This window comes from Leptopilina boulardi, unplaced genomic scaffold (genome assembly GCF_019393585.1).
Source record: "Leptopilina boulardi isolate dan_hultmark-lab unplaced genomic scaffold, ZJU_Lbou_2.1 LbouV2_333, whole genome shotgun sequence".
In the NCBI taxonomy this organism is placed as follows: domain Eukaryota; kingdom Metazoa; phylum Arthropoda; class Insecta; order Hymenoptera; family Figitidae; genus Leptopilina; species Leptopilina boulardi.
Window position 1 is genome coordinate 1,332,730 of NW_026137900.1, and position 19,913 is coordinate 1,352,642.

Below are 19,913 nucleotides of genomic sequence, written 5' to 3' on the forward strand. Positions count from 1 at the left end.
CCTCTCTCTCTCACTGTTCCAATTATGAGAATTCATATATACTATGTAAAAGCAAATGATATATTAAATGAGAAGGTGAAACATTGAATTCTTTGCTCTTTTCGTGAATTTTATGTTTGCAATTACCGGTGAAAATTTACATATAAATGTAAAATTTGAAAATGTATTTTTGAAATTATTTTGTAAAATTGATGAGATGATTTTTTAGTTGTTCTTGTTGTTGTTATTATTATTGGGGGGGATTTTTGAAATTCCAAGTCGAACCTGTTTTGGTTATTTTTAGCAATTATTTTGATTAAAAATGTAAATCGTAATCAGCGATTTTAATTGCTTAATTGATGCGAGGCATTAGGTTCAATATTGATTTTATAATTTTTGTAGCAAAGTTCACATCTAATATTGTGGTTACACACAGAAAATTAAAAGTCATTAAATTAAGCTGCAACGCTTCTTATTTTAATGCCTTTTAATTTTCTGTGCAATTACCATTTGTTGTAATGAGATTTTATTCGTGTAGGTACAATAAATTTTAGCTACACTGAAAAAAATTCTGGTTATGTTTAACATTACTTTCTACTTAATATATAATCAGAATTGTGGTTGCATTAACTATAATTTTGGTTGAATTAACCAGAATTATAGTTGAAATAACTAGAGTTTTTTTGGTAATTTAACTAGAATTCTGGCTAATTTTACCAGAATTTTGGTCGAAACAATCTAAGTTCTAGTTAATCTAACCAGAATTCTGGTCGAAACAACTAGAGTTCTGATTAATCTAACCAGAATTCTGATTGAAATAACCAGAAATATGGTTCAAGTAACAAGAATAAAAAAGAAACCAGAATTCTGGTTATTCCGATCAAAATTTTTTTTCAGTGTACCAATGGTTGTCACTAACATAAATTTTATATATCTAATACATGATAAGCAATGGTTACTTCGTTTATAGTTAGTTCTTTGTTCAATGATACCTTAAAGTTTTTTTTTCAAAAAATTTCAATCGTTTACTCAATTTTCCACTTGTCTGTAATATATGTAAACCATAGATTTAAATTCCAGTTGCTCAAGTTGTTATTAGCGATTATTCAAACTGGAAAAATGTTTCATTGATCATAATTAGATTTCTCTCTTTGATACTGATATCAAGTTATCTGTATTTTTGAAGGAATAAATAATTTTTTTTTTTTCTTCGTTTTCTGTCGTACTGATGTAATATTTGTTTGTAATAGATTAAAATTGCACCGTATTGCGATATAATGACGTGAATTAAAAAACCTTGAATGGAAAATAATTATAGAAATTGTTTTTTAATATATTTTTAATTTATATTATTTTTTAATGTAATTTTTTAATGTAATTTTTTAATATAATTTATTTCCTTTGGTTTTTTAATACCAAATTTTAGTTTAATGGAAATAAATGAAAAGTTTATTCTTAAAGATTCTCAAGGGATATAGAATAATTTGTTTTTTTTTTTTTTTTTTTATTTAAATAGTAATATTTATTATGTGGGTTTAAAAATTTTATTTTATTTTTTTTTGAAACATGAATTCGGTAAAAGCCACACTTGTAACCGCAAGTTTATCTAAACAATTATAAAAATAATTATACCTAATGAAAATTTATAGAGCCGAGAATAATTTTTAGATAAACGGTAAAAAGCACGAAAGAAAAACTTGGAGCTTTCTTTTGTGCGCGCTACCGATATTACAAAATTTCTATTTTTAATTTGCATCAGGAGAATTATAATCATAAAAACAAAGAGGTTTATTTGTAATTCTATGTACTCTAAAGTTAATTTACTTTCATTGGGGGTTTTTTTTTTGTTTTACTTACAATTAATTATTTATATATATATAATAATCAATGGTATACAAATTTTCTTAAATTATTAATTAACATTTTCAAGCAATGCTTTTCTTATTATAATTATTTTCGAAACAATAGTTTAAAGTAAACAATATTAAATAATTTATTATTAATTGTTGTTTCTAATAATGGTATATATTTTCGATTTACTGTTCGTTTCAATAATTGTTATTTTAATACAATAGTATTTCTTATTCATGATATTATTTAGAGAATTGCTCATTTTTATTATTACTATTATTTTTAAACAATGGTAATTTTATTATTATAATCTTATTCTTATATATTGTATGTATCGAAACGTGACATTAGGGGAGAGGGGTCTAAAATGGGTACAAAATAACGTCACGTGATTTGTGAACGACCCCTTATTTTCATTTATTTTTATTTTTATTTATTATCATTATAATTTTTTTATAATTTTAATCGAAAATTTCTCATTTTAATTAGAAATGAATTTTTCAAACGATTTATTGTTTATGAAGAGTATATATGGATTTTTTATCAATTGTTTCTTATATGTACACTTTAAGCGATGTAATTATACAAGTATCATTCATATAGTGTAATGTAATCACGCGTTGTAATCAGAGAGGCGGAAAAAATAAGAGGGGGGGGGGGGACAAAACGAAGTTTGTCGGGTTCTTTGTTCTTTCTGGGCCGAAAGCCATTGGAATATGATTTCTTCTTTTCTTGAAGTTAACCACTGACAAGAGAGATCTTGTATAAGTGAACATTTGTGTACTCAATGTATATCCTGAGTTTACGATATACATATACGTATAGTCGACTGTGGGTGAGAAATTATGTTTTCAATATGGCTTCCGGTCGCGGCTCCATAAAAGTGCGAGAGATTTCCGAGTTGATTACATATTGCGGTGTAACACATTTATGTGTACATTAATTATTATTTATAATCTTTTAAATAATTGGTAGATCATATATACATATACTATAATCATAATAATAATAATAATAATAAACAATAATAATAATAACAATAACAATAATAATAACAATAATACCAAAAATAAAAATAATAGTAATAATAATAATTAATAATTTTTATTATTTCTTTATGTCAATTGCAAAAAAATTCAATATTCTCTAGAAATTTGAAATATTTTAGAAGGATCATTTTTGAAATTTTTTTGGAATATTTTGGAAATGTTGCGCGATTTTAAAAAAGAATTTGTGGAATTTAGTATACTTATGATATTGAGGATTTGTTATTATATATTTTATCTTTACCATTACTATGTTAATTATGTATTTTTTTTTATAGTATACGGTTTTTCTTTTTTTTTTTTGGAAAAATTTCTAAATCATTTTTCGGTTTTTTTTTTTTTTTGTCACCTAATAAAATATGAGTGGCTTCTTCGAATAGAAATGAATAGAAATGGCGTTTATTTGAATAAAATACGAAGATTCGAAAGAAAAAAAAAAATATATATATATATAAGCGATTTGAAATATATAGAATATATTTTCTATATATATATATATTTTAAAAAGAGAGACATTTCAGATATCTTGAAATATTTTCCATTTCGTTAAATTTTGTGCTCGTAAAAATATCGTCAGATTTCGAAAAAATAAACATTGATTTACAAACTATATATATATATATATATATATATTTAATTTATTAATTAAATCTTGCACAATATATATAGATGGATCCTCCTATTTGATGTTAAAACAAATCTATACGTGAGATTTCATTTTATTGTCTTAAAATTTATATCGTGAGATATGTATTATAAAAAGAAACAAATATTTCATATGCATAAAATAGAAATCGTCAGATAAAATATCGTTGCTGTGAAGACAGAGATATAGAAAATGATTTGAGATTTGAAACTGTACATAAAAAATTTAGGTACGCCTTTTTGGGGTTTTTTTTTTTCTTTTTTCTTTTTTTAAGGGTCACGAATTGGTTTTGGTTGGCGTCATGTGAAATATTATTTGTAAGAGCACGTGTCAGGTTATATACATATTCAGGTCGTTTATATGCAGGTCCCTTTATTCTGCCAGGCTCGTATTGTTCCGTGACTTCGCGTATTATTGTGGCATGTCGTATCGCCCTACGAGAAAAATAAACTAAACGAAAAGAAACAAGAAATTCACGATAAAAGGGTGAAAAACGAACAGGAAGTTCTTGGCACATAAAATATTCTCTATACGTATATATATAAACCGATATAGTAAATTCTTTGCCAATTTTGATTCTGTTTATTTCTTTTTAGAAACATGTCGCAATGAAAAGAATTTAATCGATTTATTGTGTTTTGTGAAAAATTATTTTATTTAATTTTAAAAATAAATTAGTTTGATTTGTCAGTTGTATTTACAAGGGAAAAAAATTACTAGTTGGAAATAAAATCTATACAACTTTTGTTTCGGAAATAGAAAAAATTACTCAGATAGTAAAGTTTACTCCGCATAGTAGTTGTTTTTTTTTGTTTTTTAATATTTCCGGAGTAAAAGTTGCCAGAAATGAGTCAAACAATTAGGATTTATTTAGTAAAAATAATCAAATTCTCCGAATAGAAATCATTCGCTAATATACCATTAAATTTGTATTCTCGCACAAGTTTCGAGACCTTTTTTTTGTATCCATTTTTATTTGATTACCTAACGAGGTGGGAATGAGAAAGGAGAAAAGAGGAAGAAAGGAGATAAAAAAAAAAAAAAAAAAATAGAAAAAAAGATAAGACATATTATAATTGGTGTTCGTATAATTTGAAGTAGTAAGTTGTAATCCGAATATATACGAAGATAATCACAAGGTTGTTAATTTGCCGACGGGATGTATTTGCGAGAAGAGAAATTGGTCATAAGAATCATTGATGTTGAGATCTCAATAAAGAGAAATATGTGTCTCTGGATAATAATTTTAACATCAATCGCATTCTCAGTTGGGCGTAAGAAGTTTACTTTCGAAAGAATCTTGTTCCTTTAGGCGGTCAAGTTTTCTTATTCTTTTTTTTTCGATCTTTTTTTCGGTTAAAGGAATTTCAGGTGGTGGGTGGCCCCTGGTAATAAGTCGGATGTTGTTGACGCGCTCAACCGCGAAGGTGCTTCTCTTTTGCAGTGTTGATGACAGCGTCATGACACGGCGGTGTTGCTTTGATAAAAATTTTTTTTTTAAAAACCTTTTTTTTTTTTTGGAAAACTCAAAAATTGATTTTTGATAATCCAATATAATGGAATGAAGTTAAAAATACGATAAAATTTATTTAAGTGATAAAAAAAAATAAAATTCTTTTATTCGAAATGATAATAAGAAACTTTCAATTATATATGCATCAATAAGGAAAAGAAACAAAGGGAACCGACGAAGGAAGGAAGCCCTATAGGTGTGTATCTGAAAAGTGCAGCACGAAAGAGCGATATATGTATATGGTCATTTTTGTGTATATATATATATATATATAGTGAAAGGGAGTGTGGATTCGTACGGGCGGATAAATCGCTAAAAATAAAGAAGCCCCTCGTTTGCTCCTCCTCGTCGTCTTCGTCGCAAGTCTTAACTAACGAACTTGTATTATATTTATATATATATATATATATATATATATATAGTTGAGGCATACGTTGAAATCTCGTGACAATCGCCGTGAGAAAACCGTTTTAAAACAAGTCCAACCGATGTCGATATATGCAAGTTACTTTCTTTAACATATAGTATATATAATGATAATCATCATATTGGACCTGTCAAAAAATTTCCAAGCAGAATCATTTCTAATATCTTTGATTCTCAAATGCCAATTAACTTGAAACACAAGAGATAGAGAGAGAGAGAAAAAAAAGGAAAGATTTATTAACATAGAAGTTATTGATGATCTAACACTTATCGAATTTTTTTAATCTCTCTCCCATCTGTAAAATCAATACCGTAAAGCAAACATTTATCTTTATTTATTTATCATATATTTAATAAATTGTTTTCAACATTCTTTATTTGTAATAAATTGTTATATTTAATTTTATAATTTTTTTTTTATTATTTTCAGTTCAAATTTAAAGGACTCTGCATAGCCGAGGAGGATTCATCGATCGGTGAGTCTTTATATTTTAATCTCTATTTTCTGATGATTTATAATTGATCTAAAATCGATAATAATGTTCTAATTTATCAAAAACTGACAGTTTTGTCAAAAAATTTGATTTTAAATTATTTTAAAACAATGAGAAATGTTTATTTGAAGCAAGTAAAATATACGAGGGAAAAAATTGAATTCTAAGTAAAAATGGAAATTACGAAAAAAAAAATTATATTTTAGAATGAAATGGGTGCGCGTGCTTTCTTGGAAAGCAATTTTCTATTTGTCCTCATAAAAAAATATATGTATGACAAAATCATCATCATCAAACCCCTTCTCACGGGGTCGAGTTTGATCCCAAATACCGTAACTGTATATAATAAGGTTTCCTCGTACCGGGTGAAGGTTAAACGCAACTCGGTGCAAAAGATATATTATTTTTATTGCGTGTTTAGAGAAGTGCATCCAACTCTTTTTCTCTTTCTCTCTCTTTTGTACACACCCTTTTGCCCTCGCGACAATTGCATAATTATTTCAATTTTCCGGTGTTGCATTTCTGTTCGCCTCTTTTATATACAGTGTATGGCATTTCATCGAAAAGACGTTTTATATATTATTTCGCAGTAAAAACAATTTTTTTAAATATATTTTTTATTTTATATATATACACTTTTTCCAATTTCTATTATATGTACTAAAAAACAAATTATTTTCTTTAATTAATCAGTTATTTAATTTTATCAAATAAATATTTATTTTTATTAATTATTGTTTCAGTTAATTAAATTTTATTTGTTTTAAATACATATTATTTAATTCGAATAAAAATTATTTGGTACAAGAAAATATTTATTTAATTATATCCAAGTATAACCAATTACTTAAATAAAATAAATTTTTTTCAGTGCGTGTATAGCAATAATTGTTATATAACTAATACAAACTAAAAAAAATTTATTTAATATAAATAATTGAATTTTGAACTATTGTCAAATAAATATTTCCTTGAAGCAAATAATTTTTATTTGAGTCAATTAAATTTTATATTTGTTTTAAATACAAAAATTATTCTTAAATATATAGTTTATTTGATTCAAATAAATATTATTATTATAACAATTATTTGATTCAAATAAAAATTATTTGATACACTGAAAAAAGGGTTTGGCATTGACAACCAAACATTTGGTTGGTATTTAAGCAACCAAAATTTTTTTGTGAAATCAACAAAATTTTGGTTGTCCCAATTAAACTTTAGTTAGGACAACAAAAATCCTTTTTTTTCTAATTTTGGTTGTGTCAAACAAATTTTTGATTGAGAGAATTAAAATTTTGTTGATTCAACAAAAAAAATTTGGTTGCTTAAATACGAACCAAACGTTTGATTGTCAAATATCAAACCCTTTTTTGCAGTGTACAAATAATAATTATTTGATATAAATATAAAAATCATTTTGATAAAAATAAATATTTATTTGATAATAGCCAAGTAACTGATTATTTGAATCAAATAATTATTTTTTCAGTGCAGCTAATAATTATTTTTTACAGTTAACATGTTTTGCTGTACAAATTAATTATTAGCTATCATTAGTTAAAAATTAGCTACCCGCATATAATAGCAAACTTATTTGTCTTCATGTAATTTTTAGTAGAAAAATTATTGAAAATTTAACTATATAATTGAATTAGTTATCAGAAATTTTAGTAAAAAAAGTTAAATTTTAGTTTTTAGTTTAGTTAAAAGTGAATTTAACTAATAATAAATTAATTGAAATAATTAATAATTATATCGAGCACTCCGAATTATTAATTCAAAATATTATTAATTAGGTATTAATATTAGTTATTATTAATAATAATACTAGTAGTCTCTCTAAATTTGAATTAGTGAAAAGTGAGCTACTAATTCATATTATACTAAGAATTTTTAATAATTTTTAGTAAAATATTACTATTTGATTTAGTAGTTTTTAATTTTTTTTTACTAAAATTTTGGTAAAAATTGACTTAGATTTAGAGAGGTTACTAGTTATTATTAATATTATTAGTTACACTGCAAAAAAAAGTATTTTAATTTAAGATGTTTTTGATAGTCATTTCTAAGATGTTATTTGATAGATTCCTTTTAGTTATTTGAAATATCTTAATTTCAGATGTTAAAAGTATCTTCGTACATATATATTTAGCATATATTTTTTGGGAAAAAAGTTTTGAAGATAACTAAGGGCTCATAATATGTAAAACACTTTATGCTCCTTAATTTTTGGGAACTTATTTTTGTCGCATCTTACGATTCCATGTGGAAAAAGTAAATAAAATTTATATTGCAAATTGAGTATACAATCAGAAAAGTTCCATGGTAGTCACAGCCCATGAGTACGAGTGAGACAAACTTATGCGTAACGCATGCTTTCCTATGACTACCATGGTACTTTTCTTACTGTATATATTTTATATATAAATTATATTTAAATTATATTTAATTTTTTCGCATGAACAAAAATTAAATATAATTTTTACATAATTTAAATATAAAAAATATATACTCAATTTAAAATATAAATTATATTTACTTTTTCCACATATGGGATTCATAAGCAACTTATATTGTTAAACATCTTATTGCGTTAGAAACATCTTAATTTAAGTTACTTTAAAAAACTTGCCGAAGTATCTTACTTCTTTTGAAATGGAAGAAAAATTGTTTATTTTAAGATAAATCATAAATAAGACACATATTTTTGCAATATATTAATATTTTTAATAATTAGTTATTAAATTACTAAAAAATTAATAGAAATATTACTATTTGATAACTGACTTTATAGTTATTTTGAACTAATTGCAAATTTAGCGAATGTATAATAATTATTAATAATTCGAAAAAATATTTTTGAAATGATTCATAATATTGATAATATATATGATAAATGTATTATCTGGAAAGTATAATCACAAAATCGAATATATAGAAAGTATAATTCTATACGAGTTGCGCGGAATTCCTTCCGGTCCATTGGAATTCGCGTCAGATATCATATATATTTTCCCAGAGTACATTATAGACGATAAATTGTTGACTATAAGGTGTAGGTACATATATATAGAGGTCAAAGGCGTAGGTGTCTGTTTCAATGAAAAGGGGGATTCTAATGCGTGGAACATATATACATTTGTCGGGTGGGTGGTATTTACACGGTCGCGTTCCTAGAAGCCGCGAATGCGTACTCGGTATCATATATAAGATATAGCATGATTCATACAACATCGACGACTGACCTAGCGTCCCGCGTGTTCTCGCAACTCATCACAAGTTCATACCTCTATAGTATAAATATATATATATATATATATATATATATATATATATATGTATATAATTGTTATAATGTCCCGTAATACCTTGTAATATGAGGATGACTAAACCATTTTGCCAAGCTCGCTTCTCTTCCTAAAGCTCTCTCTCTCTCTTTCTCGAAAGTCTGGGAATCGATTAATCGAGGGGATTCCAGGTAACTCACCTGTTACTGCCGTTATAACGTTCTCGCCAAGCCCCGTCACGAAGAAGGGAGGCTATATGTATATAGATATAGTTATTCGTGTACACGTTCTGTTCCACTTGGCTGATAAGGGAATATGCCTACCTTGACTCAAGTCCAATTCCATGAACAATGGCAAAACCCATGCGACATGCGAAAAGTCAGGGTCAACACATTTATATATATATATATATATACATACATACTTGGGAAATAGTTTTCATAATATAGGTTGGATAAACTTTGAAGGTTCAGGAAATCGTAAAGTTTCAATCGATATATATATAGTGAATGCGCTTTTTTTCTTCGAAACGTTTTTGAGAATCTGGAAACTCATTTTTCCATTATTGGTGACTAATTAGTTTTTATATTATTCTGCCCTACAATGGAAAAATATAGTAAATATGTGTGTCACCGTTTTAGTATTTAGGGATGAAAAAATAATATTGTTGTAACAATATATATTTAAAATATGCTTTTTCAGGATGTCTACTAGTCCTGGAAGTTCTGGAATTTTAATTTTTATCCTTGAATTTTTTATATTTTGCTTTTAAATTTTCAAAAATTTCTAAAAAATTCATTAAATAAGTAAAATGAACATTTACTTAAGTAATTAATTAATTTTTTTAATAATTTCTGAAAACAATAGTTAAACTAAAAATTTTTTTTATTCCTTAAAGTCATCCAATTTAATGTCCTGGAAAAATAAGAAATTTGTCCTGAAAAGTCCTGGAATTTTAATTCAGATTTTTAGTAGACACCCTGTTTTTCTACACAACTGAAAAAAAATTTTTTTTTTTTTATTCAAATAATTGTTTATCAATTATAAATATTTATTTATATCAAATATAATTATAATAGTCGATTAAATGATATTTAAAAAAAAAACAGAAATTATTGGTAAATACAGTTTAATTTAATTTCGAAAATTATTTGGTTTAATTAAATATTTATATAATTGATAACCAATTATTTTGAATCAATTTTGGAGAAAATATTCATTAAAATAATATTAACAAGAAATAATTAAAACTTTGTCTATATATTCAACTGAAAATAAAAAAAAAAAAAATCTCCTTAAAAAGGTAAAATTTATCGACTACTTTGTTTATCGAATGTTGAAATTTTTTTCGATATGTAATAATTAGAAGACATCAAAAATATAGATGCGATTGAAAATTTTAATTTGAAAGAATAAAAAATAAAGGGGATAATATGCAGACAATAATGGGATCTTCTTCTTCCTGTTATAGGTTATTAAGTTCCTGCCGCCAAAGAAGGTCCTTAATTTTCTCTCTTGATTTTTATAACCTTGTCCGAGTAAAGCAAGAAGTTTAAAGGCAGAAGTAATACTTGAACTTTTTAATTGCAAACAGAAAGATATTTTCTTTTTTTCGTTCGAGACATTTATTTCGCTTAAAAAAAATTTTTTCTTTCTAAATAAACAATAAAACAAGAAGAGAATAATAATAATATTTTTTTTTTAGAAATATTAATCATCACTAAATTGATGCATATTAAGATCCGCGGTATTTATTATTTTTTATTCCTCTGGAGGCTTTGTTTCATCTTCATTTTTGTTTTCTTCTTCTTCTTCTTCTTCCTCTTCTTCTTCTTCTTCATTATCAGCATCATTTTCATTTTCATCTTCAGCATCATTTTCCTCTTGATTTTCATCTGCTTCATTTTCCCCCTCATCAAGTTTTTCTTGATATTGTTTTTTCAACAATTCGAGACCCTCACCATTTGCCTTTCTATAACCTGGGGCTGAAGTTTTCATTTTCTCCAACCACCTTGAAACATTTTCATATTTACTGACGTCAAAGCCAAACACCTAAAATGTCAACAAAAAAAAAAATCATTGTAAAAAAAAGAGTGTTGCAAGAATATTAAAAGTTGAATACATTCTGAATCTGATATATGTCATATACAATTATTTACGGTTTATTAAAATTCAATTTCTGTTAATTTTCATTCATAGTGTTTAGTGTCAACTTTTTTTTTTTTTTTTATTTTATTCTTCATAATGATGATGGAAAAAAAATAATTTCAAAAAATACCTCGCTTGTTGTGACTGTGGCAGTTATTGATAAATCTGCAATTGTCAAATTTTTTCCCGCCACGTAATCCTGACCCTCGAGATATTTATCTAACATTTCATAAACTTCCTCAACTTTTGGATATTTCGTTGAATCAAATTCTTTCTCTCCTTTGAATGCAACAGGAAACTAAAAAAGAAAAGAAAAGAAAAAATTATTTAATTTCAGTAATTTTTTTTTTTATATAATTAAAATTTAGAGTATATTTTTAATTTAAAGTGATAATTAATTTTTTTTAAACAAATTTTATAAATGACTCACATAATAAGCGGCAATCGCTTTATGAAGTGTTCCAATGTCAAAATATAAACGATGATCGACCAATGCTCGACTGCCCGGATTTTTTGGATACAATCTTTCATTTTGACTATATTGATCAGCTAAATAAGCTAAAATTGCTCGGCTAAAATTTTTATTTTATTTATTTTATCATTAAACTTTTGATATTTTTAATTTATAGTAAAAAAAAACAAACTGTATTTATTCTAAATATAAATTTTTATTCTATTGAACTAAATTTCTATAGTTCTTTTAAAAATAAAAAAATTTGGGTATTTTTTAAAATTATTTGTAAAATAAAAATGTTAAATAAAATTTTTTATAGAATTTAAAAAAAAAAAATAGCTTCTGTCTGTTTTAGTCGAAAAGTTATAAAATCGAGAATTTTTTTTTTTGCACATACTGAAAGTTTATACATATAATAAACACGCCGGATCTGGCAAATGCAATGAAATAAGTAGAAAATTTAGTTCATTACCGGATCTTCACTGTATTAAGTGGACAGTTGATTAAAGCACGCATCATCGCGCGTCCCTTATAATTCGATTAAGGGCTTTTTAAACCATAAAAAAATTCTTATTTATTTGACTATAATAATAATAATAATAATAATAATACTTTTCTCGATTTGTTTCAAAATAATTATAAATTGTCATTATCAAATTATAAATATAAATTGTTATATTTATTATTATTATTATTATTGTTATATTTATAAATATATATTATATAAATATATTATATAAATATTATATATATTTGTTATTATTGTTATATTTATAAATTGTTTTTATCAATTTAATTTTTTTAATCAAAATATTAATAAAAAATACTTTTTTTTATTTAACGAAGGGGTAAATAATAATCAGAATAGAGGTGCCATCTAGTCTTTGCTTTGATATACTTTAATATGAGAGTTTAGCTGAAGATAAGGTAGAGAATTTTCCCTATTTAAATCGAATTTTGTTTAAATTAACAATTTATCCTAATCGAAAATAGTATTTTACCTTTCACCGAGTTTATAATCACCGTCCACTAATGTTGGTATAAGTTTTTGAGGATTCATCTGAAATTAAAAAACAAAGTTTCAAAATAAAACAAAAAATTTATAGCAAAATAAATAAAAATAAATAAATAAAAAAAAAATAACTAAAAATATAAATAAATAAAAACAAAAAACCTAATAATATTTAATAAAATTTTGTTCGTTATTTTTTAATATTTGTTTAATTTTGTTTAATTTTAAATTGGTAATAAAACGAAATAGTTTTCCATATAAAAAGAAAAGTAAATTTTTAAAAATTATAATATATTTACCTCTTCATATTCAGGTGTTTGATGTTCACCATTTCCTATGTCGACTGTTATTAAATTCACTTCGATACCAATTGCCTCAGCTGTTAATAAAATTGCTCGACATCCCGAGCATGTATTTAATCCATACAAGTCAACTGACATTTTTTTTTTTTTTTTTTTTTCTTAATTATAATAATTTACTTAAATTAAACACTTAGAAAAAATAAATTCTTTTTTTAATCAATTTTTATTTGTTATAGTTTCTCATTTGTTTAAATTAATTATTAAATTTCCTTGTATTCACTCTCAGTTCTCAGATTTATATTTTTAATTAATAATTAATAATTGATTTTTATTCAAAAAATTATTTAATTTCTAAATTGAAACATTTAGGAATTTTTTTTTTTTAAAGGAAAAATAAAAATTTTATTTATTATAAAATAATTTCTTTGAGGGGGTGAAAGTATCGGGTTTGATATCTATTCATACACTGAGCATAGATTTTTTTTTTATAGCTCATAACTTCTTGTTATATATCGCCGTCTATAGAACATAATTATATGTGTCATTTTTGCATTAATAAAAGGAAAGGAATTATTTGAACAAATCTATATAATAATCTTATTTATTTAAATATATATATATATATATTTATTTAATATTGTTTATTAGGTACATATTTATTTATTATATTTTATTTATTATGAGTTTATTTAAATAATTATTCATTAATTAATCATGAAAAATATTTTTTAAAGAAATTTAATATTAGAAACAGAAAATAAAATTAAACAATAAATTTTTCGACATAAATTTTATTTTATCTTTTTAAATCACAATTAAACAGTCTTTATAATAATTTATTTTATATAATATGAAAAACAATCGTAATGCATTATAAAAAAATTTCAACATGATTATTATAATTTGTACCTACATTTTTGTGCGCGAATTTATGAAAATAATATATTAGAAATGTATTTTAAAACGATGGTAAAAGGGAAAGATAAATTTATTTCTTCATTGCATCGACAAGAGCTTTGAATGCTTTTGCTCCTTCTCCATTGGTCCCCTCATAATTGGTAGCTTCTTTCTTTATTTTTGAGTACCATTTGGTGACATTTTTGAAACTACTTAAGTCATAATCCATAACCTGTTAAATTTTATAGAAATTAAAATTAAAATTAAATTAAATTAAAATTCATACAATATTAAAAATTTTTTAAGTAAAAATAATATTTTCTGATTAATTATAACTATAATTACCTCAAAGTTTGAAACTGTGGTAGTTAGAGCAAGATCGGCGATAGTCATATTTTTTCCAGCCACATAATTTTCACCCTCAAGGAATTTATCCAAAAATCCAATAGCTGTTGCAATTTTCTTATAATTTTCCTCGTCTTTAGGAGCATTTGCAAAGATTATTGGGTACTAAATTAAAAAAAAAAACATTTATTGAATTGTATCATATATGAGAATTTAGTATAATTTTTCTTTTAAATTATTAAAGTTCTCTTTTTTCTAAGTGAACTTACATAATATGTTGAAAATGCTTGGTAAAGTGTTCCCAAATCGAAGAACAATCTTTGATTAACAATAGCACGTTTCTTGGGATCTTTGGGATAAAGAGAATCATCTTTTCCATATTGATCAGCCAAGTAGGTTATAATAGCTCGACTAGAAATTTTAGAAAGAAATATTAATTCTTTTGGTTTTTAAAATTTTTCATTTTTTTTATTTATTTATTTTTTTTATTAATATTCATTCGATCAAAATAAAAATTTGCATCTATATAAAAAAAAGTATGTTTGATTCAATTTTTTAATTAAAAGAAGTTTTTTTTAATTAAATTTGAAATTAGAATATAAATATAGTAAAATGGGAATATAATGAAAGAATATAATTATTTCATACCTTTCTCCTAAGTAGAAACCATTATCATCCATTGTTGGAATAGTGTGTTGAGGGTTCATCTGTTTCATTAAGAAAATTAACATTATTAATCTATTATATGACTGTCACGATTTTTAAATGATTACAAGAATTGTGTCAATGACACACAGAAAAAATATTATATACATGCAAAAAGAGAGGCTTTTAATAGAAAGAAATTATATTCATTTTTTTTTCCTTTTTTTATAATTAAAAATAATAATTTTTTTCTTACCTTAAGATATTCTGGCTTTAAATGTTCACCCTTCATTAAATCACAAGGTTTTAAATTCAATTTAACCCCTAAAGCAGCGGCAACCAATCGAACAGTCCGGCAAGGCGAGCTGCCGGGTAGTTGATATAAATCAATTGTCATTTTGGTATCTGGAATTAAAAAAATGAATATTTAAATTATTAAAAAAAATAATAATAAAATAACAAACAATAATAATAATATTAATAAAATAATAATTACTAAATTTTAAAACAATAATATTCTTCTTTAATTCAATTAATAATTATTTGTTATCTTTTTAATTGTTTTTATAAATAATAGATTATTTAAAATAATTGAATGAAATATAAATAGTTTAGAAACCTTCAACTATTCATAAAATTTTTTTCTTTGTAATATATATATATAGATATTACGTGAATTTAGAAAGACTCAAGTTTTTTTGTATTTTTAACCTTGACTATTACTTGTGATTAAGGACAATTTGTTTCGATTCATTGAAACTTTTTGATTATCGACTTTTTGTTATTTTTTAGGAAATGTTATGTAAAAATTTCTGGAAATTATAAATAAATTTTTTTTAAATAAACCAGTTCTTATAATTAATTCTCCATTATTAATGCTAAACTGGTTTTTTGAAAAAAAAATATATATTTTATTTTTGTAATTATATTTTTATAAAAATAAATTAATTTTAGAAAAATTATATTTAATTTCCAGTAATTTTCTTTAACGAAAAAATTAATTATAGAACCAGTTCACCATTATAATTTATTATTATCATTTATAATATTTAATTATGTATAATTAAAAATTAATAAATGTTTTTTTTTAAATTCTATAATTTTTAGGAAAATTTGTTTTCTCACATGTGCGTTATTTATTTTGAGAGTAGAAAATTAACAATTTTTTATATAAGAAAATTATCAATGTTTGAACATTATAAATAATTCTCTAGGCTGTAAATGATAAAATATCATTATCTTGTTATAAAAAAAAAAACTCGATTCTATATAACGTGCAATTACAGAAATACAACTAGTTTCTATGCAATTACCATTGAAGGCTAAATAAGTGGCATATTTTACAGAAAATTCCGAGAATGTTAATTTTTTTCTCTCAATGTTTTCACAATTTTTATTTATATAAATTCTATATATAAAATATTACAATGAAGAAATTATAAAAAATTTCATTTAAATAATTATTATTTATTAATAAAAATAATAATATTTATAATCATATATCATTATTTAATTATTTTAAATGAATAAATCAAAAATTATTCTAATTTTATTTTATTTTTATTTTATTTATTTAGTTAACGGGACCATTATTTTGAGTTTTGTTAGCTATATTTTGTTGTGGAATTCAACGTTAATACTATACTGTTGTTAAACAATCGATATCTTCGAAGTACATAGTTTGACCCTTTTCATTTAATCAATATAAAATAATTTACTTTTTTTTTACATTTAGTTTTCATTTTATTAATTTTATTGCTAATTTTTATTATTTATTTAATTTTTTAAAATGAAACTCATTTGAAATTAATTTGATATCAATTTTGTAAATAATGATTTTTTTTTTAAATAAAATAAATATTTTATTTTACTTGTATAATATATATATATATATATATATATATATATTCAATCTATTAAATTAAGTATAAAAGGGCACTGTCCGTATATATTTAAATAAATAAATAATATTTTGTTTATAGATTCTAATATAATAATCATTCGTAATAGAAGATAACAAACTTTACTATAACAAAAATATAATCTATCAACTTGTAACCTCATTCATATATTCTCCTTGTAAAAATGTTCTAGTTTTAATGATTTAATTATTCATTAATAGTAAAAGTAATGAATAAGTTTATTTAATTTTCCGTAATTTTTTTAAAAATTCTACTAAACTATTTTTTTTATTAGTTATTTAACTTATACTGTAAATTATATTTAGTAAAACATTTTTCAGTTTTTCTTTTTAAACAAAATTCTGATTTTTCATGTAAGAAAATTATTTTTAAAAAAACAATTTTAAAATAAATTAAAAATTTTAATAATAAATTTTTAATTTTTTAATTTTAAAATAAATAAACCAATAAAATAAAATTTAAAAATTACACTTTTTTCACATTTTCTGTGTTACACTATTTTTGGAATGATTTTAAATTAAAATGCCCTTGAATTATTGGATTTATTTAAAGAATTTTTATAAATCGGTAAAATTTTATCTTGTTTACACACGTAAAAATTATTTTACAAACCTGAAAGTTACACAGGAATACTCGAAGTAGTTGACTGAAAGGAATTCAAATTCAAACTGAACAGGTTGGTCTCGACGACTTGGTTATAAAGACCGGTTAGGATTTTCTAATATTATTAACGATTACTCATATAAGGGAAGTTACAGTGGAATTAGTTGTTAATCGGTTTTTAAAATATTTGTTTTGTATTTGAAAGAATGATATTAAAAAAATTTAATGATGAAATACAGAAATATAATGATGATCATGATACGTAATGATAAAAATATGGGCTATTATTAAATAATCTATATCTCTCCTATTTGAAAATTTTTGTCAAGTCAAGATGACTAAGTATTTTTTTTTCTCTTTAATAAAGGAAAAGGAAAAGCTATAAGGAAAAGTTTGTACTTGATATTGTTTGTTTTTTATTTATTAAAAAATTTCATTAAAATTGGTCGTATAAAAAAAAAATTAAAATCATTTATATTTTTACAATTTATTTTCTCAATGATGCAACCATTTCTTTAAATTCTTTAACACCCTCTTCATTAATTTCTTTATACATTGGAATTTCCTTCTTCATTCTTTGATACCATTGATCAATATTTTTAAATTTCCTGACATCATATTCCATTGCCTATGCAGAAAAATTATAATTCAATTGGAAATGTATAAATTATTTAAATTATAAAAAAAAATTATTATTCATAAAGAAAAATTAAATGATAAAAAATTACCTCAAATGTGGAAACACTGGTAGATATAGTTAGATCAGCTAATGTGAGATTTTTTCCAGCAACATAATATTCATTTTCGAGAAATTTATCCAAAAATTGAAAAGCTGTATCAATTTTTTCCATGTTTATCGTGTCTTTTGATGCATTTTCAAAAATCGTTGGTCGCTATTGATAAAATTGAAAATAACAGTTTTTTTTTTTTTTTTTTTTTTTTTTTAACAATTTGTTTTTTCAATTTACAAATAATAGATACTTACGTAGTAATTTTTAAATAATTGATACAGTGTTCCCATGTCAAAATACAATCGTTGATTGACTAGGGCTCGTTTTTTCACATCTTTGGGATAGAGAGAATCATCTTTTCCATATTTATCAGCCAAATATGTCATAATTGCTCGACTAGAAATTATTTCATTACAATAAATTGTGAAAAATTTAATTTTCGATTATTCGTTAATTTTTTAATTTTACAATTTGTTATTAGTTTTTTTTTTTTTTTTTTTTTTAATTGTATTTTGAAAAATATCGCACCTTTCCCATAAGTAAAAACCGTCGTCATCCATTGTTGGAATTGTATGTTGAGGATTTATCTATAAAAATTATAGCGATCAATAATAAGATCAATTTTTCTTCTATATAGAGATGATTTTATTATTTTTTAATTTTTTACCATAAGAAATTCTGGTTTCATCTGATCATTTTTTCTAGGATTGCAAATTTTTAAATTCAAATCAATTCCAATTGTTGCAGCAGCTAAACGAACTGCTCGACAAGGTGAACTAAAATTCGTATGATACAAATCGATTGGCATTTTTAAGTCTGAAATTAGAATATTTTCTCTTTAAAAAGTAATATTTATATTTTCTTTTAAAAAATATTTAACAATTTTTAATTTAAAAATAAAATTTAATCAGAAAACACCCGAGTCCGGATAATTTTAGCTCTTTTTTAATTTGTGAATAATATTATCAATATTTTTTTTTATCAGTCAGCTGCTTTTTTATCTTATTATAATAAGAGGATTAAACGAAATTAATGTTTTGCGATAAATTTTTTATATGCAATCAATAAATACGTATAATATATAATAAAAAAAATTAAAAACATAAAAAATTTTTTTTTATATTCAGGTAAGTCGGAAACTTTTCGAACACCATGTATATTGATTTATTTTTAATATAATTAATAGTATTATATATCGATATTTTATAAATAAAACAAATCACTTAATAATTAAATTAAATAAATAATTAAACAATATTAATTAAAAATTAAAATTATTTCAAAATAAATGAGTTTAATGTGACATTTTAATAATCTGAATTTAATATATTGCAGTATGATAAATTTTTTCTACATTATTTAAACAAATAAATATTTGTAATTAAAAGGAAGAATTAAAAAAAATTAGTACTATCGCTAACCTGAAAATAATGAAGAAAAATTCCACGTTTAATGAACACAAGTCGCGTGATGAACACAAGAAATAGATTGGTTAGGAATGCCAACAAAATGTATCATTTTTATTTTGCGTAACTTACGAAACACAAAATCGGATTTTAAGAATTTGATTTAAAAAAAGTACCATTTTTTTTTTTATTTAAAATTTATT

At 23.2% G+C, this 19,913-nt stretch overlaps 2 protein-coding genes across 2 annotated transcripts; both read right to left on the reverse strand.

Moving 5' to 3' along the window:
• Positions 1-10,769: 10,769 nt before the first annotated feature.
• Positions 10,770-19,872, reverse strand: LOC127285449 (uncharacterized). Its single transcript, XM_051311464.1, has 16 exons — positions 19,726-19,872; positions 18,972-19,120; positions 18,833-18,891; positions 18,559-18,700; positions 18,302-18,466; positions 18,063-18,201; positions 15,305-15,453; positions 15,052-15,110; positions 14,673-14,814; positions 14,404-14,568; positions 14,165-14,290; positions 13,159-13,314; positions 12,849-12,907; positions 11,824-11,965; positions 11,524-11,691; positions 10,770-11,297 (listed from the first exon to the last, which is right to left on the reverse strand). Exons 2-16 carry the CDS (start codon positions 19,110-19,112, stop codon positions 11,007-11,009), a joined length of 2,103 nt encoding a protein of 700 aa, XP_051167421.1. The 5' UTR covers positions 19,113-19,120; positions 19,726-19,872; the 3' UTR covers positions 10,770-11,006.
• LOC127285516 (glutathione S-transferase 1-like) lies at positions 13,937-17,749 on the reverse strand. Its single transcript, XM_051311587.1, has 6 exons — positions 17,583-17,749; positions 15,305-15,453; positions 15,052-15,110; positions 14,673-14,814; positions 14,404-14,568; positions 13,937-14,290 (listed from the first exon to the last, which is right to left on the reverse strand). Exons 2-6 carry the CDS (start codon positions 15,443-15,445, stop codon positions 14,150-14,152), a joined length of 648 nt encoding a protein of 215 aa, XP_051167544.1. The 5' UTR covers positions 15,446-15,453; positions 17,583-17,749; the 3' UTR covers positions 13,937-14,149.
• Positions 19,873-19,913: the final 41 nt, after the last annotated feature.

Coding starts and splice junctions, on each gene's coding strand:
- LOC127285516 (XM_051311587.1), bottom strand. CDS start 15,445: ATGACAATTGATTTATATCAACTACCCGGCAGCTCGCCTTGCCGGACT. Junction 15,111..15,304: donor TAAAGCCAGAATATCTTAAG/GTAAGAAAAAAA, acceptor TTAATGAAACAG/ATGAACCCTCAACACACTAT. Junction 14,291..14,403: donor CCACAGTTTCAAACTTTGAG/GTAATTATAGTT, acceptor AAAATTTAACAG/GTTATGGATTATGACTTAAG.
- LOC127285449 (XM_051311464.1), bottom strand. CDS start 19,112: ATGCCAATCGATTTGTATCATACGAATTTTAGTTCACCTTGTCGAGCA. Junction 18,202..18,301: donor CCAGTGTTTCCACATTTGAG/GTAATTTTTTAT, acceptor TTTTCTGCATAG/GCAATGGAATATGATGTCAG. Junction 14,569..14,672: donor AAGCATTTTCAACATATTAT/GTAAGTTCACTT, acceptor TTTTTAATTTAG/TACCCAATAATCTTTGCAAA.